General features: G+C 36.7%; 4 protein-coding genes and 1 long non-coding RNA gene across 5 annotated transcripts; 2 read left to right on the top strand and 3 right to left on the bottom strand.

The window, feature by feature from the left end:
* Positions 1–2541: 2541 nt before the first annotated feature.
* LOC131803366 (uncharacterized) lies at positions 2542–3940 on the bottom strand. Its single transcript, XR_009342543.1, has 3 exons — positions 3453–3940; positions 2996–3069; positions 2542–2920 (listed from the first exon to the last, which is right to left on the bottom strand). It is a non-coding gene; the product is annotated as an uncharacterized LOC131803366 (long non-coding RNA).
* Positions 3941–4102: 162 nt separating this feature from the next.
* On the top strand, positions 4103–14335 carry LOC101888875 (dynamin-1-like protein). The gene is made up of 8 exons (XM_005179115.4): positions 4103–4430; positions 4538–4643; positions 9844–9988; positions 10059–11175; positions 12730–13081; positions 13142–13361; positions 13422–13633; positions 13713–14335. Exons 2-8 carry the CDS (start codon positions 4542–4544, stop codon positions 13767–13769), a joined length of 2205 nt encoding a protein of 734 aa, XP_005179172.1. The 5' UTR covers positions 4103–4430; positions 4538–4541; the 3' UTR covers positions 13770–14335.
* A 1895-nt stretch (positions 14336–16230) lies between these two features.
* On the bottom strand, positions 16231–17325 carry LOC101889051 (actin-related protein 2/3 complex subunit 5-C). The gene is made up of 2 exons (XM_005179116.4): positions 16976–17325; positions 16231–16903 (listed from the first exon to the last, which is right to left on the bottom strand). Exons 1-2 carry the CDS (start codon positions 17183–17185, stop codon positions 16661–16663), a joined length of 453 nt encoding a protein of 150 aa, XP_005179173.1. The 5' UTR covers positions 17186–17325; the 3' UTR covers positions 16231–16660.
* A 92-nt stretch (positions 17326–17417) lies between these two features.
* LOC101889228 (probable NADH dehydrogenase [ubiquinone] 1 alpha subcomplex subunit 12) lies at positions 17418–24143 on the top strand. The gene is made up of 5 exons (XM_005179117.4): positions 17418–17539; positions 17610–17705; positions 17815–17992; positions 18059–18143; positions 23933–24143. The coding sequence occupies exons 2-5, from the start codon at positions 17611–17613 to the stop codon at positions 24007–24009; spliced, it is 435 nt and encodes a 144-aa protein (XP_005179174.1). The 5' UTR covers positions 17418–17539; position 17610; the 3' UTR covers positions 24010–24143.
* Positions 24144–25617, bottom strand: LOC101892212 (early boundary activity protein 2). Its single transcript, XM_005179138.4, has one exon. The coding sequence runs from the start codon at positions 25212–25214 to the stop codon at positions 24318–24320; it is 897 nt and encodes a 298-aa protein (XP_005179195.2). The 5' UTR covers positions 25215–25617; the 3' UTR covers positions 24144–24317.
* Between the last annotated feature and the right edge of the window lie 2336 nt (positions 25618–27953).

Raw genomic sequence — 27953 nt, 5'->3', positions numbered from 1 at the left:
ACCGACCGACAGTTATTTGACATATAAACAAAATAATTGACATTTTAAAGAAGGTGTTAAACGAAAGCATGTTCAGTGTAAATAAGGTTGAAGTCATAATAATGATAATAGTAGGATCGAGTATTTGACTTAATTCCGCAATAATCGTTTTTAAGCCTTTCAAATTTGCTGTTTACATATATTTTATTTCGAGTTTTTAGCCCCACTCATTGTCCGAATATTTATATTGCATTATTTGACATCTCTTAAATTAATGGATCGCTTGGCCCTTAAAATTTACATTACTTTTTAGAAGAGTCGAAATATTCTCACGTGTATATATGTTAATATTTAGTTTATTTTTTATTTTCTTGATTCTCTTAATTTCGCAATTAAATTAATCTCATTAAATCAAAATTTGTCATTATAATGAATCTAAATAGGTTGCAGTATTAAATGTTGTTTGCTGACTGACCGCTATACACAAACCTAAAAAAAATGTAAAACGATAATAATTTCGCTTCTTTGCTTGTGTTTGTGCAATTTTTTTATTTTGCGTTCCAAATTGATGTCAATAAACTGATAACCCATGTCTCTTAAAGATGCCCCATATGCAGTTAATAATTACTTAATAAAAAAAATACTATTAGAATTGCAATGAATTTGTTTTGTACAAATTGACAAAAACAAGTTCAAATTGCTAATTTAATTTAATATGTATTCGTATTGTTTTACAGGTGTCTCTGCTTAATTGGATTCCGCAATGTTATATGTTTGATTGTTTTTTTTTTCTTAAAATTAAACCCATTTATTTATTTTTTCCCATAATCACCTAGTTATCTATTTTTTCTTGTGTGCCTATTTAAGCTGCTATCAGACGATAAGGGTTTTACATGTGTGCTGTCAATTTTATTATCCATATGTATTTTCGTATGTATGACAAAATTGTCATTTTACATATGTTTCATAATTTTTGCATATGTTTTGTTTTTATTTCCTTTGATAACATTGTGAATATATTGCATTTTCTACATAATTATAATACCTTATGGATGAATTTTTACCGCAAATTTAACTTTGTATATATTCACATAATAAACAAAAAGAATTTTGATTAAATTTTAAATTTTCAATGAAAATAGGGCTCACAGTGATCGAAAAAGTACATATAGGCTTTACTCTTCTATTTCACCACTGAAATGGTCCATGTATCACACGATGTGTATAACCTCTACATGTGAAAAATTTGACACTACATGCGTAAAAAACATATCGTCTGACAGAACCTTTATTTACTTGTAGGTACTTGTAGGTAGATGCATCTACGCTTAGAAACATTCAAAAGTTTTAATTTTTTTTTTCAAAAACTAAGTAGATTTTTATATGTTTTCTTAAACGATGCCAATCGGAGCATGTTATTATGAAATGCATTTTTGCAAATTTGAATTCCAAACTTGGTTTGACTGTTCATTGTCCCAGCAGCTGTGTCGATGCGACTACCTGTATTCTTCTACCATGTACCCACCTTAGCGCACATCTAAATGTGCAAAATCTTATTGGAACAATTTACTTAATAAGAATTATGCACTACATCAGCTGATTGAAAAACAGCTGTCAAGGATTTTTGTCATTTTTCTTACGAAAAAAAAATAGTTAAAAAATACTGGAACAGAAAAGTAGGGGATAATGAGGAAATGTTCAGCAAGTTCTTTCAAAACGAGTAAAGGTGAGCATACATAAAACGCTTTTTTGACTGGCTTAAGTCATCGGCTGGCTTTAGGTTGACTTAGTTCGATTTCGGACCGTAGAGCCTTAGTTTTTTTCCGCCGAAACCAGGCAATGACTTATGTCATTCACAAAAGGGTTTTATGTATTCGGCGTGAAAATATCAGTTTGACAGATTTTCAACTTTTGCTCGCCCAAATTCCTGCATTTCACTATTCACCCTTTTTTCCATTCCAGCTATCTTTACGCATTCCAATTGGAATGAAGTAAATCTTATTGGACAGGCAGTTGCCTGTGGAAATAATGAAAAATCATTGTTTTCAATGAAGACCATTACCATAAGTCATTAATTTGACACATGCGTTTGGATATGCAATTACAAATTCAATTATGTAATTTGTTAATGTAATACTGCAAACGAATCCAAACACATTATCATATTTGTTGCGTTCATCCTCATTGTAAAATTTTTGTAATGTGCAATTTAATGCACCGAACGTGCTGAACGCCAGCCAAAAAAGAGAACCGGATACGCAGGGCGGCCGGCTAAATTTTAAAAAGTGATGCCAAGTTTCATATTGTTTATTGTACAACATGAGAGACGTGTTGCAAAAATACAACACTGGGGGTAGGTAGAACACCTGATAAAGGTAAATAATAAATGTCAGGGAAATTGTGGGAAAATCTTGGAAAAGAGGGAAAGTTTGGTTGAGCGTCCTTGGTGGCCGTATATAAAGCACAGAGAGGACTAAAAGCGCCATTATTTCAAAGTGGTGTGGAACAGAAACAGTTCAGTCAATTTTTAAATGTTTTTTTTTTTTTTTTTTTTTTTTTTTTGTGAATATAAAAATGAAATACTGAATTGGCAGTTACAATTTGTGTGTTTTATTTTTTATTTGTGTGGCGTATCTAAACAATTTGTAAGTGTTGATTTGTAAGTGGTGTTATGTCGGATGTGTTGTGTTAAGTTTTTGTGTTCTATTTAGGAATAACGCCGCGCATAAATCCACAATTGGACAACGCCATCCGACTTGGACGAAAAAGAAGCGGGCATCCTCAACAATTATTTTTGTATCGCCAGGTGCGGCACAGGGGTTCCAGGCAACGAAAAGGTTCTGGAAACGGCCAAAAGACCTGGGAAACTGCCAGTGGATAACCCTTGGAACAGGCAACAGTACCAATCCGGGAAGCTAACCAGTAGATCCCACCTAAAAATCTGAAAAAAGAAGATAAAAAGTTGCCTAAGTATGCCGTTGTGAAGGTAATGTAATTCAAAATTTAAGTTACTTACCAAAGAAAAGAAAAAAAGCCAAATCCCGCTGAAAAAAGTCATATGAAGTTCCTTTTCCTTTGACGGAAACACCACTGAAAAAAGAAAAAAAATATGAAATTCATCAATTAATCCGAATTTGACAAAAAGAAAAAAGAAGCTAAAAAAAATATTTGTTTGTTAGTGTGTAGTTTAGTATATAAGTTAAACGTATTGTTTGTAGTTAGATAAATAGTGCTTAAGATACAAATGTGAGGAAAATTAATGCCCATTAAATCTTATTGTTAGTGAGTGTAGGGTTGCCTCAAAATTTTACAGCTAGAAAATTTCAATTTTTTCTGTTTGGGACAAGGATTTGAAATGCCCAAAAGATTTGTCTAAGTGAGCTCCTTTAGGCAGAAATTTAAAGTACTTGTATTGGCCAAAATTGGCGCTTCTAGCAGGGTAATAAAAAAAGGTAATCCGAGTATTGACTCACAATTTTTTTTTCGTTCGGGTATTAATAATCCAGTTTTTTTTATGTGTTCGTGTTGAAATTAGTTTTAAGAGAACGATAATGATTCTAATAAATAAGCTTAATGTCTATTTGTCTAAAGAAATAATATGTTGTGCTAAATTTTATTTGTGAGAGAGGAGACTAGGCGTTGTAAGTGAGTGTGTGTGGCTTTTTGGGGCCCTTTTTAAATTTTTTGAGTGTATTTGGACTAAAGGGTCAAGGATGGGTGGGCATAGTGGGGGAGCAATAATATCAAGCTCCTGTGTCATAGGTGTATGTTGTGTATGTTTGTTTTCAGTTTTTCTGTGTTTGTGTTTGTTCCAGTACAATTCTTTAAGTGTTCATTCCCTAGGGTTGATGGTGGCAGGGTTGAGAACCCCCTGGATTAACCGCTCCCTCCTGAGCTAGTGCGGAACCCCACCATAACGCCGAGTAGGCTGAATGTAACATATTTTAAAAATAATTGTAAACTTTCCCTTGAAAAAATTTGCATCGAAACAACACCTAACAAAAACTCTGTTGCGTAGTGTAAAAATAACGAAGTTCGATACTACTTATTATCGCCGCCGTTATGCGTCTCGTTTACGATGCAAATCACAATGAATTGATAACCCCTTGACTATGATATATCGTCGGCGTTACCCTGCAATTCTAGTGTGGCACGGATCTTTGTATAACAGCGAAAATATTTTTTTCTGCTGCGGGTGATTAATTGCAAATTATACGAAAAAATTGCATAAAATTTGTGCAGAAAATTATTAAAAATCAGCAATTAAAGTTAAAAAAGTATAGTGCCGTGTTCTAACAAGATAAAAAGCGATCTCAAATACAATTCTAAGGCATTATTATTCACAAGAAAAAGTGACAGCGCCAACGAAGTCGACCCCCATATTTATCTAACGCCTGAAAAGTGAAGTGGAAAAAGGGTGGAATTACGGGCGGAGGGTAGAAGAAAACAAGGTTTTTAGTGTGCAAAAAAATTCATAACTCCCAATTTCTGTGACTATTTTCATTAATGAAAATTTTCGTGTGTGTGAGCTAGAATTAAATTGAAATATTTTTCACAGAAAAATGGAGGCTCTCATACCGGTGATCAATAAATTACAAGATGTATTCAATACAGTGGGCTCGGATTCAATTCAACTGCCGCAAATTGTCGTATTGGGCAGTCAGGTAAGCATGTCGTCAGTGCAAAAAGGCTAGCTGCCATAATGTTCTGGCTGTGTTAGTACGTTTGTGTCCACTAGATATGTCACAAGTAGCAAGTTTTTGCCCCAAAAATATGAATATTCACTGGGAACATAAAAAATGCACCAAAGAAATTATATAATTTCATTTCTCTAGAGACCGGCACATGCTTTCCCTGAAACTTCAGTATCTTTGATATGAAGATACCCCCAATGCATGAAATTATTTTTCGCCAAGGAAAGTTTTATGTAATAATTGATGACAATATTAGGTTTTGGTTTGTGTTATTCTTTTGTCCAAAACAACATACGGAGAAAATCAATAAATTGCTCGCTGCTGGCATAGCAAATGTACACACTTCGTTTGTTGTGCTATAGGACGTAGGTATGTGTAGATAGTATGTGTGTGTGGTGCTGGGTATATGCGGTGCAAGTTGGTCAAAGCGGAATCCACATAGTATTTCAATGCGCGCTGATTTATATTTACATATATTTCTATTTTAATTGTACCACTTGCCGTCTGCTGCTTTTAATTCTTGAGAATACTTTGACCTGCCACTGCCGGTATTTTTTCTTTTTTTTGTTTGTTGATTTTCTTTTCTAATAAGAAGCGTTTGTGTTTTATTGTTAGTTGCTTTGCTTTTATTTCCTCGACGGAAACAAATTCATGAGTTTCATGACCTATTACAGTCGGTTAGATGCGTTGAGTCTTGGCGGTAAGATTATTTTAAAATTACCTTTTGTTTTGAAATTCGCTGACATGACTTTTTGATTTCAACGGAAATGGGTTTTTATTGATCATAAAGTAATATGTCATTAAAAGGCCTTGGGTTTGGTTAATTTCTAGTTGGAATTTTTGGTGGAACATCCTCATTCGGCGGTATTTGAACACTTTTTACAAATTTACTCCCTGCTAATTTGCTCTATTGGACAAGTACTTGCAGTTGACTTATGGCCAAATTGGCTATAGTTAAAATCCCTAAAGTTTAGAAGTTTCATTACGTGGAGGTTCATAATTTTGAGAAGACCAAGGCTGCCAACAAAGAGTCCGAAATTATCTTGATCTTTTCAAAGAAACAGATGATTGACTGATTAAAATGCGAAACATCATTGAAACTTGCTATGCAGTTTTTTGACTCCATCCCAGTCTCTAGATTCCAGTGGCCCTTGTGCTTTACCAAGGCTTTCAATTGAGGACAAAAATTCGAGCCGTCCCGATGCACTATTATCAAGGTATGCTAAAGATATTCACATATTTTGTCTTTAGATTTGTCTGTTTGCTTGTGAAAGATAGTATTTGAAGATAACCCCTTTAACTATTTCCATTGGCGTTGCGATTGACGCCTTTGGAAGTTCATTAGAGGCAGATCCTGCTCTAGTTAGTTCGTCTGCTTTTTCCTTAACAACAAGACCATGATGCCCTGGGGTCCAAGGAAGTACTACTCTGGTCAGACGCGCTATCTAGCTTAGTAGGTTCTGCTCTTCACATTCTTTCATTAGCTTTGATGTGACAATATAAGAATTCAATGCTAAGAGGAGGAGGACTGTCGACAAAATTTTCATATTGACTTTCGTGAGTGGTGCGGTTGAAGTATATGACAAGCTATGAGCGCTGCTGTCTTCTGATAGTTTTGCGGAAGATAGGCTTGTTACTTCCGAGTAGACACCAGAGCCGATTCCAGTTCTATTGACATAAGCGACCTTGATCTCCAAATCGATTGACTCGGAATAAGAAATTTCTGATGTTCAGGCTTTTGCAGAAGACCCATGCACTTGTTCTACTTTCCATCTTTGAACCATCCATATAGTCAGCTATAATGTTTACAGGTATGTTGTTACAGGTCCAGACGTCCTTGTCAGGCATGTGGATGTCTAGTCGCTCGTTCGTGGTTATAAATAATAACTGGTTTTGTTCCCGCCCTCTTTGTGTTCACATGCCTTAGAGTTGAAGAATACCCAAAGTACTGCGCCACAACTTGCCTGGTTTGTCTTGTTAGCTGACACACATTTTGCTGCAATGAATGGGAAGTGGACTCGAGGACGGCATTCTCCAGAGTATATTAAGTTTGCCATTCCGATTGTAACACCTCGAAATATACATTGTAGACTTCAAAATGTATATAAATTCTTGATCAGCATAAAATTCTAGGTCGAGTTAACAATGTCCGTCCGTCTGTGGAAATCACTTTAGCTTCCGAACGAAATGAAGTAGTAAATTTGGTATTTGAAGTTCGTAATGAATACTACAGCATAAAACATAAAATTGTTTCAAATTTGGTATTTGAAGTTCGTAATGAATACTACAGCCTAAAGCATACAATTTTCTGTACAGAGACACGTCTTCGTTAGCCCCCTTTTAACAGTACCTTCCGATGTTCGGTATTTTGTAGATTTTAGCGACATTATTCACCGGAATTGTTTCAAATTTGGTATTTGAAATTCGTAATGGATATTACAGCATATGACAGAAAATTGTCTGTGCAGGGCTACGTCTTCGTATAGCCCACATATAACGGTTCCTCCCAATATTCCATATTTCGGTGATTTTAGAGATATTATTAACCGGAATTGTTTAAAATTTGGTATTTGAAGTTCGTAATGGATAATACAGCCTACGACAGCAGGTCCACATTTTGGTATAGCCCCCACATAATGCTACATCCCGATATTCGGTATTTTAATGATTTTATTTTCGTATTTGAATATTGTAATGGCTTATGACAAAAGATGCCTATGCAGGTCCACGTCGTCATGTAGACCCTAATATTGCGGCTACATTCGGCATATTTAAGATTTTAACAGAATCTTTAACGGATTTTTTGCTCCAAATGGTGGATGTCATTCAAAGTTGTTTTCACCATATCTTTACTTTCAAGAAATCCGAGTTTCACAAAAAAAGTTTTTTTTTATAAAAGTGCTCAAATCAATATTCAAGTACGCAAAAATACCAATAGCATGTCTTAAGTATATCTGAACTCCAGATCTTATTTACAAGAATAGTACATCAAATAAAGTCCTGGAACACCAAATCTTCTTCAAACCACATATATTTTGTTTATTATATACATACATTTAATTATCTGACGATATTTTCGTTTATTTGTTTACCTTTTCTTCCCAGCATATGCTGCTGTTACACCCACCTGTTAATTGTTATTGTTGCCGTTGTTTTTTATCTTTCCCTGAAAGCACATTAGAAATTGTGTCAATGTTTGGCATTTCATTTTATGTAGCTGTTATGTCGTCACCAACCATTTATTTTTGGCGATAACAACACCCGTCTATTGCCGTGCCGGTTTCAAGTGCTAGACACTAATCCACAGACAGTCAGCAACAATATGTTCTTGGTTTACTTTGCGAAATTTTGGCTAAATGTGCAGTCAGTGATATCAGAAATATTTGATTGATTGATTGTGTATAGGTCTTGAATGAAAATGTGTTCCCCATTACGATTTATAGAACAGCATTGCTTTTAAAATTTACCTCCTTAATGCAATCTGTTTTTATTCTTATCTTCACACTTTGTTTAATATGTAGCTATATCATTTTAGCAAATCATTGTATTGAAAAGGCACAATTTATCAATTTCAATATTGTTTTCAGTTGTGTGTGTCAACGGTTTGTGGTTATTGCCTTCTGCGATCATGACACAAGAGAACATTCTTGAATAACCGCACCACAATATTGTCATAATAATTACCAGAAATAAATAGCATAATGAGTTGTAAATTTGAAGTGTAAACTAATGAAAAGAGTATCTAAAATCCCAAACTAGTGGAGAAAGAAATTCGAAATCTTTTGATCCAAAACCCAGGCTGTAATCCTTATATCTTAGGTCTCATTGGACCAAATCCGTTTCAGGACATTTGGAGTCGATCTAGCGATATCCGTCCGTCTGTAAGTCTGTCGGGCGATAACTCTTGAAGGGAGTATCCGATTCGGTCCAAACTTGGTACATCGTAATATTATTATTAAACTTAGATGGAGTTGGGTGATGGGCAATATCGGTCCAATCTTTTTGGTACCTCCCCACAAAAGGTTGAAATTTTCAAAGAAAATAATTTACTTCACAGAAAGAGAAAGGATAGTCTGCTTTTGCTCCAACTTTGCAAATCCTAAAATTTGCATAAGTCCTAGATCAGGTGCAAAAATGGACAATATCGGTCCACTCCAACATGTACCCCCTACACAAAGGGCCAAATGTTTCAATAATTATAACTCTTATAAAATTATTAACCCAAGGTCTGGTGTAAAGATGGAATATAAATGTCCAATCCTTCTGGTACCCCCCAAAAAAGGTTTAACATTTTGAATATTCATGAAGATCATAAAACACGAAATTAACATCCGTTTCCATTCAGACTTGGTACATCTCAATATTTCTATCAACACAACATCTGTTATAAGGATGGTAGAGATCGGAGCATTCCTTCTGGTACCTCCCACACAATGGATCAAAGTTTTGAATAACCGAAACGATTATAAAATCCGAAATAATCTTCCAGTTCTGCTCAAATTACTCTCATCACAATATTTTTATTAATCCAAGGTCTGGTGTGCAGATAGAATATATCGGTCCACTCCTTCTGGTACCTTCCCACAAGGGGTCAAAATTTTGAATATTCATGAAGCTCATAAAACACGAAATTAACATCGGTCGTTATAAATCGGTCGGAACATCCCAATATTTCCATCAGCACAAGATTTGTTATAAAGATGTTAGAGATTCGACCATTCCTTCTTGTACCTCCCGCACATTGGGTTCAAGATTTCGAAAAACCAATCACTTAAAAAAAATCGAAACAAGCATCCAACTCTCTTCAAATTCCACAAAGACAAACTTTTTCACTAACACAAGATCTGTTGTGAAGATAATATATGTCTGCGAACACCTTCCAGTACCTCACCCACAAAGGGTCACAATTTTCAATATTTTTTATGTGTCATAACTTTCGAATTGTTTACAAATTGCTATATCTAATATTTCTCTCAACCAGAAACGTGGAATGAAAATGGAATTTATGATTTCGCACTTGTCGCAAAACTGCGACAGATACAATTTAATTTTTTCTTTATTTTAATGTTACTGCTCCTGGGGAAATATACGGCCTATCCTTTTTACCATTCTATATATAAATTATATAACAAATATATATTGATACATTTCAATTGTATTCCCCTTTCAGAGTTCGGGTAAAAGTTCAGTACTAGAAAGTCTGGTTGGACGTTCGTTTCTACCACGAGGCACCGGTATTGTAACAAGAAGACCCTTGGTCTTGCAATTGATTCATTGCCCATTATCGGATCGTAATCATCGATCGGCTGAAAATGGTAAGTTTTCTAAGATATATAAAAAACCCCCAACTCTATTAACCTTGACTTCTTCTTGCTCCCCTCCTAGGCACACTCAACGTTGAAGAATGGGGCAAATTTTTACACACCAAAAAGATATTCACCGATTTCGATCAGATACGTACGGAAATCGAAGAAGAAACAGAACGTGTGGCCGGCAGTAATAAAGGAATTTGCTCGGAACCGATTAATTTGAAAATATTCTCAACACGGGTAGTAAATCTAACCTTGGTTGACTTGCCCGGTATTACAAAAGTCCCTGTCGGTGATCAGCCAGAAGATATTGAACAACAAATCAAAGATCTGCTTATCAAATACATTGAAAATCCCAATTCCATTATTTTGGCGGTTACGGCAGCCAACACAGATATGGCAACAAGTGAGGCATTAAAATTGGCCAAAGATGTGGATCCCGATGGACGGCGAACACTGGCCGTTGTTACCAAACTAGATCTTATGGATGCTGGCACCGATGCCATAGACATACTGTGTGGCCGTGTCATACCCGTCAAATTGGGTATTATTGGTGTTATCAATCGGTCGCAACAGGACATAAAAGACAACAAAGACATCGATGAACAATTGAAAGATGAGGCGGCATTTTTACAACGTAAATATCCAACACTGGCCACCCGCAATGGCACCCCCTATTTGGCCAAGACCCTCAATCGTTTGCTTATGCATCACATACGAGACTGCTTACCCGATCTAAAGACTCGCGTCAATGTCATGTCTTCGCAATTCCAATCTCTGCTAAATTCCTACGGTGAAGATGTTAAGGATAAAAGTCAAACTCTATTGCAAATTATTACGAAATTTGCCAGCGCCTATTGTTCGACCATTGATGGTACAGCGCGTAACATTGAAACGACAGAGTTGTGTGGCGGTGCACGTATCTGTTATATTTTCCATGAGACTTTTGGACGCACACTTGATTCCATTCATCCCTTAGCTGGTCTAACTAAAATGGATATCTTAACGGCAATACGAAATGCAACTGGTCCTAGGCCGGCGCTTTTCGTACCCGAAGTGTCATTTGAATTGCTAGTCAAGCGACAAATTCGTCGATTAGAGGAGCCGTCGCTGCGTTGTGTGGAATTGATACACGAAGAGATGCAACGTATCGTTCAACATTGTGGCAACGAAGTACAGCAGGAAATGTTGAGGTACATTTTTTTATTATATGTTATACCTTCGAATCTTTGGAACACCTCTAAAAATTCGAAGTAGATTTTTCAACCAAATCAGCTCCGAAAAAATTCCGAAGATGGCTTTCATAATTTACTGCATAAAAGGGAAAGGATGACCCGATTTCGCTCCAACTTTTCAAGTCCTAATATTTGCATCAGCGCTAGGTCAGGTGCGAAAATGGTCAATATCGTTCCACTCCATCAAGTACCTCCCCCATAAAGGGTCAACATTTTGAATATTAAAAATCTTATAAAATATGATGTTACACACATCACAATATTCCTTTTAACCCAAGGTCTGGTGTGAAGATGGAATATATCGGCCCACACCTTCTGGTAGCTCCCCCACAAACTGTCAGAATATTGAATATTCATGAACCTCATAAAAGACGATATTAACATCCGATTCCATTAAGACTTGTCACATATCAATATTTTCACCAATACAAGACCTGTTATAAAGATGGTAAATATCGGACCATTTCTTCTGGTCCCTCTCCCATAAAGAGTCAAAGTTTAAAAAAAAAACAAAACGATCATAAAATTCGAAGTAAGCATCCGGTTCTCTTCGAATGACACATATCCCAATATTTGTTATCGGCCCACTCCTTCTGGTACCTCCCCCACAGAGTCAAAATTTTTGAATTTTCATGAAGCTTATAAAACACGAAAATAACATTCGATTCCATTCAGACTTAGTACATCTCAATATTTCCATGAACACAGGACTTGTTATAAAGATGTTAGAGATCGGACCATTCCTTCTGGTACCTCCCCCACAAAAGGTCAAAATTTTAAATAACAAAAATGATCATAAAATATTAAATAAGCATCCGGTTCTTTTCAAATTACATACATCCCAATATTTTTATTTATCCAAGGTCTGGTATAAAGATGGGATATATCGGTCCACTCCATCTGGTACCTCCCCCACAAAGGGTCAAAATTTTGAATATTCATGAAGCTCATAAAACGGGAAGTTAACATCCGATTCCATTCAGACTTGGCACATATCAATATTTGTATCAACACAAGATCTGTTATAAAGATGGTAGAGATCGGAGCATTTCTTCTGGTACCTCTCCCACATAGGGTTCAAGTTTTAAAGGAACTGTCTTAGGTTAGATACGAATTGGTTAGCATTGGCCAGCTGCTTCGGAACCTGCCTAATAAAGTTTCAACAATTTGAATAATCATAACTTAAGGCTGGGTGTATACCTCTGTTGTTTTTTTTTTTTGTCATTTGCGTAGACATCTTCTATAGAATTTCTGAAATTCCATTTCATTTATAAAATGTCATCACATCAAACCTAAGAGATTAATACCTAACAAGGATGTAACACTTTCCTGATGGTATCCTAAGAGATAGGCTGTTGTGTCATTTGTGGACACATCTTTTAGAAGATTTTGGAAATTTCTACTGCAATACGAACTTTAAAAGATAGAAGTTAGTTTAGCTACCTTTTAAAAATAGAATACTTTTGAATCCTTCTATAAAATTGAATTTCTGCTCTTCTCATTCTTCTTTAGGTTCCCAAAACTCCATGAAAAAATCGTTGATGTTGTTACACAACTGTTGCGGCGTCGTTTGCCTACCACAAATGTTATGGTGGAGAATCTGGTTGCCATTGAATTGGCCTACATTAATACAAAACATCCGGACTTTCACAAGGATGCTGCCCTGGTGCCTAGTCTTTTGAAAACAGATAATATAATGGATCCATATGGGCAGCATCAACAACAGTTGGCCAGACGATCGAATACACCAAGGACAACAAATTCATCGCCCCAGGTAATGGCTGTACAGAATTTGCAAAAAGAACAACAAAAACAACAACAACAGCAGCAGCAACATCAGGAACACAATGATGTGGGAGAACAGGTGTGTGATGATGATCAATTTTACAATTTTGTTTAATCTAACTTTTTTAATTTTTTTCAGAATCACATTGGTGAAAATGCCCAACATCCCAACAACTGGTTATCGAATATTTTGCCTCCAGCTCCCAATACCCAAAGCATGGAAAACTCCAATCACAATACTCCTCTACACAATTCGCTTATGAGTCCTGTGAAACCTGTTAATCTGCTACCCGATGTGCCAGCCAATCAGGGCTCGAGGCGTCTAACCGATAAGGAACAAAAGGATTGTGATGTTATTGGTAGGATTTAGAAAAGCACAAACCTATTTTATTTGATAACTATTTCCTTTCCTTTTGCAGAACGTTTAATCAAATCCTATTTCTATATTGTACGCAAATCTATACAAGATTCAGTACCAAAGGCCGTTATGCATTTTCTAGTTAATTATGTTAAGGATAATTTACAAAGTGAATTGGTAACACATTTATACAAATCGGATGCCGTCGATACATTACTCAATGAATCGGATCACATTGCGATACGCCGGAGAGAAGCTGCCGATATGTTGAAGGTATGTTTCCCCATCTACTCTAGCCACTTTAAGGACCTCCACTAATGTCTATTCCTTTCTTACCTCTTTTTTGTTGTAGGCTTTAACAAATGCTAATCACATTATTAGTGAAATACGTGAAACCCACATGTGGTAGACAATGACAGACCATAATTGCTAAGCATGCAAAAGGAAGAATGCAGCCGAAACAGCACTCAAACCGCAATCGCAACAACATACAACAGCATTATTATTCATCATCTCTCTCTAGCTCTTGAAAGTAAAAAAAAACAAAACGAAATTCCTCCCCCTCCCATCACTATCACATTTAATTGTTGGCGTTAAAAGTTAGCATATTTGAGAAAGAAATATTTGGCATAATTTAACGCTTCGAAACTTGTGTCTACGTTAGAAAACAAAAATTAAACATAAATAAAAGAAATTGTTAAACACTGTCTACGCTATATTAACACCCATTCACATTGTTTTAGTTCCTTCTTCCTCTTCTATTTGTTTATGTGTTTCTTTTATTCATTTAAAGAAAAACTATCACCTGTTGTTAATTTCATATCAATTGTATGTCTTAAAAGAACCCTTGATTTTTCCTTTAATGAACGAAGGATACCCCTTTTGAGATGGCGTTATATTCTGGCTTATAAGCTCTAGTATTTAATTAACACATTTGGAGAGTTTTGCAGAAATAAAAAATATATACGAAAATTATTCTACTAGTATCATTGATTGATGAGGCGGTTAAATCACCAGTAAGCTATTATAACAGCTGTTTCAAAAAATCTCTTATCAAAGAAGCTGGAATAAATTAGTACTTAGGGACCGGTTGTAGGGTATCTACAGCCATCTAGCAGTTAATCTCGGGAAGAAAATCAAGCTAAGGTCTATCACTTGGTAGAGACGATTGGGAATCTACTGTCCAACGACTGTGCACCCTTAACCTAAACAAATTTTTGTACCCTCCACCATACATAATATGAAGGGTATATTAAGTTTGTCATTCCGTTTGTAACTCATCGAAATAATACACGGTGAGATTAAAAAAAACTGAAACGTCATAATTTTTACTTTTATAATTTTATAGAAAAATATCGGAAATAGCATCAAATTTTAGAATAAGTTTAGATTTGTTCGAATTTGTCACCCTTGGCACGAATTATGACCTTCAAATGGCCAATGAAACCGTCACATGCTGTCCGAATGTTGCTCTGCTTGCTTGAGGTATTCGACATTTTGGTATTTTTTAGTGCCAACCTTGCTTTCCAAAATACTCCAGACAGAATAGTCCAACAGATTGGTATCCGGAGATTTTGGTGGCCGTTGGGGCTTGAAATGAAGCGAGGAACCTCATTTTGTTGTTGTTGTAGCAGTAGTACATGTGTGTGTTTGCGTTCTGCTAATCTGGTTCCAGCTCCAGGTTTAGAAATTCGGCTACTTTAACGGGCTGTAGTCAGAGATCTTCTGGAGTGAGTTGGGTAGGTTTGGCTGTGCAATTATGTACCTCATTTTGTAACCAGTCTTGGGTGGCGCGTGGTGAGTGCGATGATGCTGAGTCCTATCGACCAAAATGTTTGCGTGCCCAAGGCTTGAATACAACCTCCAGAATATTTTCGCGATAATATTCGGCATTTATTCCGTTACCACGGTCGATTAGTACAAGCGGAGAGCGACCATCGGCTGTAAGTGTAGTGGCCAACCGAAGGTGCACCTCTTTGGCAAGTAAACACGATCATTTTGTTTGTTTACAAACTGCTGGACAACGCATGTTTTCTAATCGGAAAAAACCAAATTCGGTTGTTCACCACTTTCGGCGAAGGGAAGCAACTCTTTAGCTCTTTTGAGTCTATTTTCTTTCTGTTGCGGTGTAAGTTCTTGCACTTTTTGGAATTTCAATGGCTTTACCCCGAGCTCATTTTTTAATATTTGCCGAATGGAATATTGCGATATGTTCAGCTCACAAGCCGAAATGCGGGTTTCGATCAAGTCGCTTCTTTACTTTTCGAACCATTTCTGCTGATGTTGCTGTTTTCTTCCGTCCACTTCCTTGACGTCGGGCTACGCTACCAGTATCACGGTAACAAGCGATGGTACGAGGTGAAAAAGATTTATTCACATTTAAATGCTGGAGTGCTCTAACGGTAGCCAGAAATCACACTACCACGCTTAAATTCCATCATGAATAACTTTTTTCAATCTATTGAGTTTTTCAGAACATCAGCTGAGTACGGGAACGTCAATAATTTATAAGGCTATTCACGACTACCCGAATTTTGATGCAATTGTGTTGAGCAACTGAGTGCATGCATGATCATTGTAACTCAAGGTATGATATTTTCCCCAAACAGAAAATTGAAATTAAAACTAAAACGGATTCTGTTCCAAAACAATTCTCCAAAAAATATCCCGAAGATCTACGATTTGGATCTGACAGTCCTTGAAAAAATGTTTCCCCAAAAACAAATTGTAGCTCCAAAAGTACTTTTGGACAATTTCTGGCATTAATAGATGATTAATAATCGTTCCTTATGCAATAACTCCTTCTTCATAATCCTTCTAATTAGATTTTTCAGTCATCTGGATTACTTCGTGCAATAAACAAGGCTTGATTACAGAACAGCTTTATCGTTTTACCGGTTAATGTATTTTGGTTTGTTTTTATTCTGGATTTACAGACTTCTCCACACAAGTGAACGATTTCTTTTTTGAAATTAGAATTACAATAAAACAATATTAATTTTCAATCTAATACTTGTATAAAAATGTAGATATTTATAATCTTAATAAACGAAAAATAGGCAATACTCCTTTGCAGCAGAAAATACTAGGTACTTACTAAACATTTTTAACTTGTTTTGTTCTTTTTTTGTCCATTAATAAAACTGACTCTGGTTGTTTGGTTAATGTACGGCTTGTTGCACACATTAAAAAGATCAATCAATGTTGATAATGACAATCATTTAAAAAAAGGAAGAAATGTATGTTTTATAAATTACAATTACTATTAACAATTCCTTGAAGAACAAAAGTGGCGGCCACTTAGGCACGATTAGTATCGGCTAATACACGGCAAATGCAACCTAAACCTCCTTTGGCAAACACCTTCTCATGCCACTGCAGCAAATGGCCGCTTGAACCTTCTGAGGGCATTTCAAATCCACGATAAATGTATTTCATGAGGACATCGAGTAGATCGTTTTGTTCCAAGATTTCAACGGCCTGATCCATTTGTGACGCTTTGACGGAGAGCAGTACCTTTAGGGTAACATTGAGGGCGTGGTCCTGTTTGGAATCAGAAAAAGATAAATATTCCATTATTAGTTACGAAATGTTGTTAGAATCCAATGGTCTTACCTTGACATGTTGTTGTTTACATCTCAAAGGAGCATTCTGTAGGACAGACACCAAAGCCTCTATACATTTGCCTTCTGTCAATAGGTTGGTGATTAGGTTCTCGTCGCATGTATTTGCCACTGAATCGGCTTCATCTTCCTTGAAATTGTCTTCATTGTATTGATCTACATCGATTTTGCGGAATGCAGAGCTGGAGGTATTTTTGGCCATTTTATGAATGCAGTCTTTAGTGGCTTTTCTTATAACAGAAAAAAACGTTGGTGGAATTATTGTATTTCTCCTTTTTTGTGGGGCAAAGATAAAAACAATGTAAATGATTCACGATTGAGTTGTCGGTATCTCAATTCACTGAACATACCACCCAATGTCACTACTCCTCTTCTTGTTTAAAATAAATATAAAACTAATATCATATATTTGGCTTTGTTCATTTGTGATTTACCGTAATCTCTGCTTCTTTTTCCTCCCAGCCTCTGTGAGTGAATTGATAACATAAAGCTGTCAATTTCCCCCCAGAAACAGCTGTTCCAGTGTCAGTGAAGTTTTTGCATAGCGAAACGACAGGTAATTTTCCGACAAATTCCTGGGCAATTCTATTAAAACAAAGCTTTATCGTCATTCAATTTGTTTGCAGAATGTCTAAATATCTTGGCTTAGACCGCTTGGGTAAACTTTTCCAAATTGTTCGCCAAAATGGTGGCATCAAGAACACCTATCTCAAATTGTATAGGTAAGCAGCAGCGGCTGGCCTCTGTGGAATTATATAAGTTTTTGTTAAAAAATTGTCTTTATATTTAATACATAATTTGTTTATGTACATTATTTCCACCGCGTTTTAGAAATGATGATTTGAAAATCGGTACATTGGTTGGCACCGACAAATACGGCAACAAGTATTACGAAAATCCCTACTATTTCTATGGCCGCAATCGTTGGGTAGAATTCGCTGACCATGTGAACATGGACTATGATGGTTCCCAAATACCCGCTGAATGGTTCGGTTGGATGCATTACAAGGTAATTGAAGATCGTTTTGAAAATGGTTAGGAATTGTTGGTTATAAACTATTTTATTTTGTTTTAGAGCGATTTGCCACCCATTCGTGATGGTAACCGTCCCAAACATAAGTGGATGGCTGATCACAGTGAAAACTTGTCGGGCACCCCAGGTAAGTAATTTGATGTACAATTGAAGAAGAATTGCAAATCAATATCTTCAATATCATTGCGGAACTTTCAAATAAGATGTTCCAACTATTCTATCAAAAGCTTTTTTTGTGGTCTTATCTGAACATCTAAAACAACCTCTTTACGGTCTTCTAAAAGAAAATATTTATGGTCTTCTATAAAATACCCTTCTCGCCTATTATGAAGCGATATTTATGATCGAGTGAAAGAATAACAGGAGGAATTCTATAAGAGAAGCGCTTTGGTCTTTGCGGCTCGTTTGTGAAAGTTTTTCTGGTCTTCTGACCAATAAATTGAGGATAGATTTTCACACACTATGACAATATTTACTGGCCTTCTAAAAAACTGATTATGGTCTCCCAAGGTCTGTAGAAAACCGAATATATGTTGGTTTTCTTAAAGGTACAACTTAATGGTTTATAGAAATATGTTTGTGGTCTTGAATTTGCCTTTGGAAACAAGTTTCACAAACATCATTGTAAACAAGTAAAAAAACATTAAGTTCGGCCGGGCCAAACTTTTAATACCCTCCACCCTAGGGTAAAAGAACATTAGAAAAAATGTGGCAAAAAACATTAAAATGCGAATATCGGGAGGTACCGTTAAAAAGGGGGCTACACCAACACGTGCACCTATAATTACAATGTTTCGCCACACGACCTAGGACCCATTATGACCCACAAATACCAACTTTTACACAAATCAGTGAAAAAATATGGCATAAATCATCAAAATACCGAATATCGGGAGGTACCGTTATATGGGGACTATACCAGAACGTGGACCTATACATGCAATGTTTTGCTACACGCTCAGGGACCCGTTGTGACCTACAAATACCAATTTTCAGACAAATCCGTGAAAAAATGTGGCATAAATCATCAAAATACCGAATATCGGTAGGTACCATTATATGGGGGCTATACCAAAACGTGGACCTATACATGCAATGTTTTGCCACACGCTCAGGGACCCGTCGTGACCTACAAATACCAATTTTCAGACAAATCCGTGAAAAAATGTGACATAAATCATCAAAATACCGAATATCGGTAGGTACCGTTACATGGGGGCTATACCAAAACGTGGACCTATACATGCAATGTTTTGCCACACGCTCGGGGACCCGTCATGACCTACAAATACCAATTTTCAGGTAAATCCGTGAAAAAATGTGGCATAAATCATCAAAATACCGAATATCGGGAGGTACCGTTATATGGGGACTATACCAGAACGTGGACCGATATATCTCATTTTCAATACCAACCATCCTAGGGACAATACACGCACTTGTGCCAAATTTCAAAGGTCTACGTCAAATAATGTGTGCTCTATCGTGATTTCAACAGACAGACAGACAGACAGACGGACAGACAGACGGACAGACAGACAGACAGACGGACATCGCTAAATCGTCTTAGAATTTTATGCTGATTATGAATATATATACTTTATGGGGTCTACGACGAATATTTAGAGGTGTTACAAACGGAATGACAAAGTTAATATACCCTCCTACCCATGGTGGAGGGTATAAAAAGAAAAGTAAACAACGATATGATTTGCTGCTAGTCTGCCAAAAATTGAAGTTATTTCTAAAAACAATTTCATTGAGATTCATTGATATCACTGCGTTTACTTTTGTCCCTTAAACAAACGAAAGTAAGAAGCACCTGTCAAGCACGGTCTCAACGAAACAGGTATCAACATTTCGGCCATAGGTTTGATTAGTTTTGCACAACAGCAGTTGTTCGCATATCCTTATTTTTAATCCCTAATCCCTTTTCATTGTCGAATAAGTTCAACGAATCAATAGGACGAACGAAAGAACAACCAAACGAACAGGTACTGACTAACAATTGAGCAAGCAAAGTAACACATTGCGGCCGATTCCATGAAATGAGGTTCGCCATCGGCAATGTGTCATAAAGTTATAAAAATAAAATTCTAAAACCTTTACAACTTTACAGGTTAAGCAATTTTATAACATTTTCAATGCAAAGGTGACAAGGGACATTGAGCATGATCTTGTTGGTTCTGAGATAATGCCATAAGATATGTATTGTGAGGTCTATTTATCAAAAATGTTGAAATGGGTCAAGGGACCAGTAGGTCTTTTTACGTGAGACCGGAAGGACTTTTTAAAGACGAACTAAAGGTCTACCCTTAACGGTCTTCTCATAAGTGACCAGAACGTCGGAAATATTGTCAGAGATACCATGACGTTTATACATATTAGTGATCAACGCCTTAATATCACCTTTTCCTTCTGCCCATTAAAATAACAATGTAGATCGCACTATTATATATATAAAGCTTTGACATTGTTTAGTCATTAATGTTATTTATTGGATGCTCGGTCCGTAGTCAGGCATACGATAATATAGGTTACCGTACCTCCTTATTTTGTTCCCTAATTTGCAACCAAATCAGTTTTTATTTTAAATTCATTGTTCTCCGCGTTTAGATTTGCTCCTCGCTAAATATATCCAATGTACCTTCAAGGGTATCTCTTGATTTTTGGTATTTTGAAGGTTAGGTCCCAGTTTTCAACAAAATCAGCTATAATTTGGAATATTTGGTTGTCAGTTAACTCCTCGCAAAAATATTAAGTCTAGGTCCACTTTTTAATGTGGCACCTATTTAACAGCATTTCTGCCTTAGTTTCTACGACCATAATTTGACATTGGGGGCTCTCTGGCTCTGGCCTTCTCGCAAAAAAATATTCAACTCAAGCTTTGTGGCATAGCCACCGGTACCGCCTCAATATAGTAAAACTTCTAAATATTAGCAATTTTAAGGTTAACCGACCAGATTATAAGACAAGTTTTCACTCTAGTGGAGTTACAAAAAAGGATGCCCGGCAAAACTTAAGTATTGTCTTCGCCTTAGAGTAAACGATAAGAGCTTTATGGTTTAAGGGTGCGCAACTATACCGGAGTTAGCAGCTGATCCACTCGCATAATTTTGGTCCATTGGTACATAGAAGTGAAAAATAAGTGCTTATAGAGGCGTGGTCTAATAGCTAGGGAATGCTTTTGGCAAACCTTCAAATAAGATCTACTTCGGACTAAAATTTTCTAGCTGCGGTCTCTCACCTACCTTATACCTGTGTGATGCTGATTTGAAAACATGGACATCTGCATAATATTGGATAAATTGTCTCTACATTTTCTTCATCCTTACTTAGTTAACAGAAGTCAGGGACATTGTATTCCTTTTTTAAGGTTAGACATCTGATACTGCACTGACACATAAATATTAAATCCCGCGATTGCTGGTCAGATGGCCTTAGATATCTTGAATCCAGTTTCCAAGTTTCTGCAAGCGTCTTCCGTAGGAGCCTTCTTGAAAAATGCTCATTAATCGGTAAATTAATCGACTGGAAACCACCCCAAACTAATCCATCAGCTTGTGTATTCTACAGACTGAATTATCGATACATGCTTCTTGTTATGTAGGATAGTGATATGAGAAAATAATTTGAAATAAAATCGAATGGATCTACTTGGGGTCTATATCCCTGATGCCCCACTGGTTGTTGTGAATATTAGCCTTGCAACCTATCAAAGAAGTGGAACTGGAATGCATACTGCAAACTGACACAACTTTTCTACGTAGGAGTGTTATAGCGGACAGCTCATAGTCAGTATATATTTAGTCATAGATCTGACCGTCATCTCAAAGTTCTGTGGCCATAAGGTCTCGGAATATTTCCACACGAGACTGTAGTACTCCTGTCCGATGAATATACTTCCATTAAAACTTTGCCGAAGACTTGTAGCAACTTTTTCTTTTTTGCTTTGTTGAACGCGACAATTTTAAGGTTATAGATAATGGCACACTTTCTGTCAGAACTTCTCTTTCCATAGCATAATTTTGTTCAATCAAAACTGCGCCGACGATTTGTAGCCTCTTGTTATTTTTGCTTCGTTGAATTTTACAATTTTGGAGATTGTAGGAAAGGAACATTTTCAATCTGAACTCCCCTTTCAATAGTATCAAGGACAGCTAGTCGGTTTTGTCTAACGACGCACAGGCATGTACACAAGACCGCCCATTAACTGTCTGGGAAGAATTACCTTAGGTTGGCTGGATCAGCCTATCTCTGTTCGAAGAAGGTGGGTGAACAGTAACACCTTTTCTTGAATAAGTTTCCGATAAGTTACTTTACAAGGATAGAATTTTTTTCTGTGAATAGAATTTTTACTGCGTCGCAGACGATTTGGTAAAGGTCCATCTAAGGTCAACTAATTATCTAGGTCTACTGCATAGAAGCGTAGACAAAAAAGTGTTTTCCCTCCATCTCGTAGCAGTCCAAAGGAACTGAAACAAGTAAAAAAGCTGTAAGTTCGGCCGGGCCGATTTTTGAATACCCCCCAACAATTTGGTACAAATTTGACAATTTTCAAAAAATAAAATCCGTTAAAAATTATGTTAAAATTTTAAAAATTCCGGTTGTAGCCGTGTTTTAGGGTCTATACGACGACGTGGACCTGCATAGGCATCTTTTGTCATAAGCTATTACAATATTCAAATGCCAAACTTGAAAATATCTGTTTATAATTTAGCTAAAATCATCAAAATACCGAATATAGGGAGGTACCCTGGTGTTTATAAAACGTGGACCGGCACAGACAATGACAATGCTGTAGTATCCATTACGAACTTCAGATTCGAAATTTGAAACAATTCCGGTAAATAATGTCGCTAAAATCTTTAAAATACCGAATATCGGGGGGTACCGTTATATGAGGGCTATACAAAGACGTGGACCTGCACAGACTATTTTCAGTCATAGGCTGTAGTATTCATTACGAACTTCAAATGCGAAATTGGAAGCAATTCCGGTAAATAATGTCGCTAAAATCATAAAAATACCGAATATCGGGGGTACCGTTATATGGGGGATATACGAAGACGTGGACCTACATGGCCCATTTTCTGTCTTAGGCTGTACCAATTTTGAAACAGTTCCGGTGAAATATGTCGCTTAAATCACCAAAATACCGAATATGGTGAATTGCCGTTATATGGGGGCTATACAAAGACGTGAACCTGGCCAGACAATTTTCTGGCATAGGCTGTAGTATCCATTACGAACTTCAAATACCAATTTTGAAACAGTTCCGGTGAAATATGTCGCTTAAATCACCAAAATACCGAATATCGTGAGGTGCCGTTATATGGGGGCTATACGAAGACGTGGACCTACATGGCCCATTTTCAATACCAAAAGTCCTGCAGACATAATACACATTTTTATCAAATTACTTCATTTCGTACGGAAGCTAGAGTGATTTCCACAGACGGACAGATGGACGGACATTGCTAAATCGACATAGAATTTTATGCTGATCAAGAATATAAATACTTTGTGGGGTCTAAAATGTATATTTGGAGGTGTTACAAACGGAATGACAAACTTAATATATCCTTCATACTATGGTGGAGGGTATAAAAAGGCCCAAATATTGAATTCTATGTCAAAAAAAAAAAAATTAAATAAATAAATAAATTAAAAATTTACCAAAATCAATTTGTATCCGTATTTATTTAATTGAAAATTGTGGTAGAGACTAGGTTGTTGTTGTAACAGCAGAAACTTGCTAGAATATTGAATTGTATTTTGATTTTCGTAAATATAAAACGAATCGAAATTTGTTCGAAATTGATTGCAAGTATTTTACTCGAGTCTTTTAACAACTTTTAGTTATTAATTACAATTTTAGTCAATAATAAATTTATCATTATTTCCTCATTTCAGAACAATATATGCCCTATAGCACCACCCGTACCAAAATTGAAGCTTGGGATCCCAAGAAAGGCTCCGGTTCGAAGTGAAAAGCAGAAAGCCAACTTCCCTAGTAAACAAATCTTGCAAATAAATCGTTAGTGTTAATTTTAACAAGAAACAAAACAGAAAGAAAAAGAAACAATAAATGTTACTGTGAAACATAAAAGAAAACAAACAAAAATTTTGAATTTTTTTAAAACTAAAATTGAATTTATTTTAAATTTCCATTTCTTTTTATAAAACAATCACATCGATTAAAATATTTATAAACAACTTAAAACTAATGTAACATACAAAATATTTACAAGTTACTTAAGCCAAGAAAAAAGAAAACTCCACCCCAAACCCAGATATTCTACATTTTCAAAACATCAACCTTTTTCATGCAACGCCGTTTGTATTTCTTTGACGTATCGGAACATTTGGTCGTAATGGCAGCACGAATTTCCCGTTCGGTACAGTGGAATTTGCTTTTGACACAATGGATAATGTCGGCTGCCTTAACTGGATCTAATTGCATTTTTGCTGGCCTCTCTCGGCCATAGAATGCTGGCGATGGTTTACCCGTGAGAGTGTGTGTAGCCAAGACATCACTGCTAAAAACAAAACCCAAAAGTTGTCTTGTAGCCGAGGCGGATGATGACCAAATAATGCTGCTATATGATCTGGCATCGATTTGTGTGCCATTGGGACCCAAAATAACCACATCACCCATTTGTTGGGGATATGGGCTGGGTTCATTTGTCGTACTGGGTTCTTGATATTGACAATCTTCATGCTGGAGTTTTCTCTTGTTACCACTGGAGGAGGCGCATTGTTCATCCTCCGACAATGGTGAACCCGTTGACGAGGATGATGATACACCCGACGAGGAATTTGTATATGGATAATTGTGCTGCTCACCACCCAGACCGTTGCTGCCTCCATTGGAGATGAGATTTTTCGGTGAAACTTGATTACAACTTGGCGCCTTAAAGGTCTCCTCCATTTGATCGATAATCACCTGCAGACGACTAAACATTGTTGCACTGTCCATTTGACGTTTAGCTATGCGCTTCAAGCGCATTTCAGTTGTCACCAAATTCGCCACCTGATAAGGATGTGATTTTATGTACGAAGCCGGCGATTGGCTGCTAATGTGTAATTCACTGAAGCTTTGTTCAAAACCCATGTTTAAATGATTTTTGTTTAAAACTGAGTGTTGTGTGTGTTTAACGTTTGAGGTTAGCTGTTGAACTGTGATGAGATTCATTGATATCCTGGCATTTATATACAAATCACGCTTTAGTCACTGTCTACGCGAGCACCTGTCCGAGAGATTGAGTGGTTGAGGAACAGGTACTTAAAGTGTTGGTGCTGTGACAAGTTTTTATTAGTTTCACACAACGACAGTTGTTGTCCTCATATCCTCGCCTAATCCTTAATCCCTTTTCATTCTAAAATAAGTTCAACGCAATGCGACCGGTTAGTTGCTACAGGTAAGTGGATGGATGATTGGGCATGTGGAATCAATGTGCGCTCAGTGTAACACACATTGTGCATAGTTCCATGAAATCAGGTGGTGGCGGTGCCGCGTGAAAAGTGTCATAAAATTATAAAATCTTAAGACGTTTATAACTTGCGTGTTAAACAAGACATTTTTCGATACATCCTCTCTCAATGTACTTCAAAAAAAAGGTGTTGTCACGTCAAGTACCTGGGTTCTGAGATCTTTCTTTCGGATATCCTGCCAATGATATACACAATTTTATTTACCCTTTTACCAAATATATTTGTTTGACTTTTAGAATGTTTTAAGGAGATAGTAGTCTCCACACTTAGAGGAGAGCTTAGAACCAAGGCGGATTGTGGTGCTCTTATATCCTCCACCATAGTATGGGGGTATATTAAGTTTGTCATTCCGTTTGTAACACCTCGAAATATACATTTTAGACCCCACAAAGTATATATATGTCCGTCCGATGTCCGTCCGTCTGTGGAAATCACTCTAGTTTCCTAACGAAATGAAGTAGGTTGATAAAATTTTACTCAAATGTATATTATGTCTGCAAGACTTTTGGTATTGAAAATGGGTCATGTAGGTCCACGTTTTGTTATAGCTATCCTTCCTATTTTCGGTATTATGGTGATTTAAGCGACTTTTTTCACCGGAATGGTTTTAAATTTGGTATTTGAAGTTCGTAATGTGTACTACAGCCTATGACTGAAAATGTCTGTACAGGTCCACATCTTCTTTTAGCTCCCATATAACGGTACCTCCCGATATTTAGTATTTTGATGATTTTAGCGACTTTATTCACCGGAATTGTTTCAAATTTTGTATTTAAAGTTCGTAATGGATACTTCAGCCTGAGACAGAAAATTGTCCGTACAGGCCCACGTCTGCGTATAGCTCCCATATAACGGTACCTTCTGATATTCGGTATTGTGATGATTTTAGCGACATTATTCACCGGAATTGTTTCAAAACTGGTATTTGAAGCTCGTAATGGATACTCCAGCCTAAGATAGAAAATTGTCTGTGCATGTCCACGTCTTCGTATAGCCCCCATATAACGGCACCTCCCGATATTCGGTATTTTGAGGATTTTAGCGACATTATTTACCGGAATTGTTTCAAATTTGGTATTTGAAGTTCGTAATGGATTCTACAGGCTATGACAAAAGTCGCCCGTGCATTTCCACGTCGTCGTATAAACCCTAATATAACTACATTCAGTTTTTTTTTTAAGATTTTAATAGAATTTTTAACGAATTCACAGCTTTTTACTTGTTTTTCACTCTGGTAAACCTTTTTTATTTTGGAAGAATACCACCATAAATTAGGATGGGGAACAGCTTAGACTCCCCCTTCTACACATAACATTCCTAGAGAAATAAATCGCAATAAGGCATTTCTCTTTTCGTTTGTCGAATTCCCTTTCAAAGCTGACTCTGTCTCAAATTATCTAGGCCTGAATATTTGAGAGGCAGGCAACGCTGAACCAATAATGTTAAAATGTTCCCCCCTTTGAGGAATCCCTGATTCTGAAACAGAAAATTGTTTCCTGATATTGGGAAAGATCTTTCCTTAGATGATGAGAATGCTAACTAGTCAAGAACGAGGATTTTTTGTGATATAAGTAAATTGCATAGTCTCGGGAAACAACTGTAGTTTAGCCAAATCTCTCGGATTTTTAATTTTTTTTTTTCAGAGCTAGGCATTTTTAACCTGATTCCGACATATAGGTTGAGATGAAAAAACTGCAACCAACTTCAGATTGCTGTCACTTCCAATAAGCCACTCGTCCGACAGCTGTTAAAATTATTCCAGCGACAGCTCATTCTATTGTTTACAAGCGTTCAAAAGCATTTTGGTGAGAATTTTCCAAAAAAAAAGTTATTCGTGAGGAATTTAAACGTCATAATGTGATTTCTTTATATTTGGCTAGAAACCCACAAGTGGCTATAGTTAGAGTACTCCAGCAATTAAATGTGAATAAATCTTTTGTATCTCGTACTATCGCTCGTTACCGTGATACTGGTAGAGAAGCCCGACGTCAAGGAAGTCGGAAGAAAGAAAACAGCAACATCAGCAGAAATTGTTCGAAAGGTAAAGAAGGGACTTTATTGAAACCCGCGTCGCAGTGGCCAAGAAATGGCCCGTGAGCTGAACATATCGTAATATTCCATTCGGCAAATTTTGAAAAATGAGCTCAGGGTAAAGTCATTGAAATTCCAAAAAGTGCAAGAACTTACACCGCAACGGAAAGGAAATAGACTCAAAAGAGCTAAAGAGTTGCTTCGCTTGGCCGAAAGTTGTGAACTGCCGAATTTGGTTTCTCCGATGAGAAAACATTCGATGTCCAGCAGTTTGTAAACAAACAAAATGATCGTGTTTACTTGCCAAAGAGGTCTGCTGAAAATGTGCACTTTTGGGCGGCCATCAGAACTCAAGCGCCGGCCATGGTGATGGTGTGGGCCGCCATAACAACCGATGATCGCTCTTCGC

Source organism: Musca domestica, unplaced genomic scaffold (genome assembly GCF_030504385.1).
Source record: "Musca domestica strain aabys unplaced genomic scaffold, Musca_domestica.polishedcontigs.V.1.1 3, whole genome shotgun sequence".
Taxonomy (NCBI): domain Eukaryota; kingdom Metazoa; phylum Arthropoda; class Insecta; order Diptera; family Muscidae; genus Musca; species Musca domestica.
Note: the sequence above shows the minus strand (reverse complement) of the source record. Positions and strands in the feature narration are given on the sequence as shown.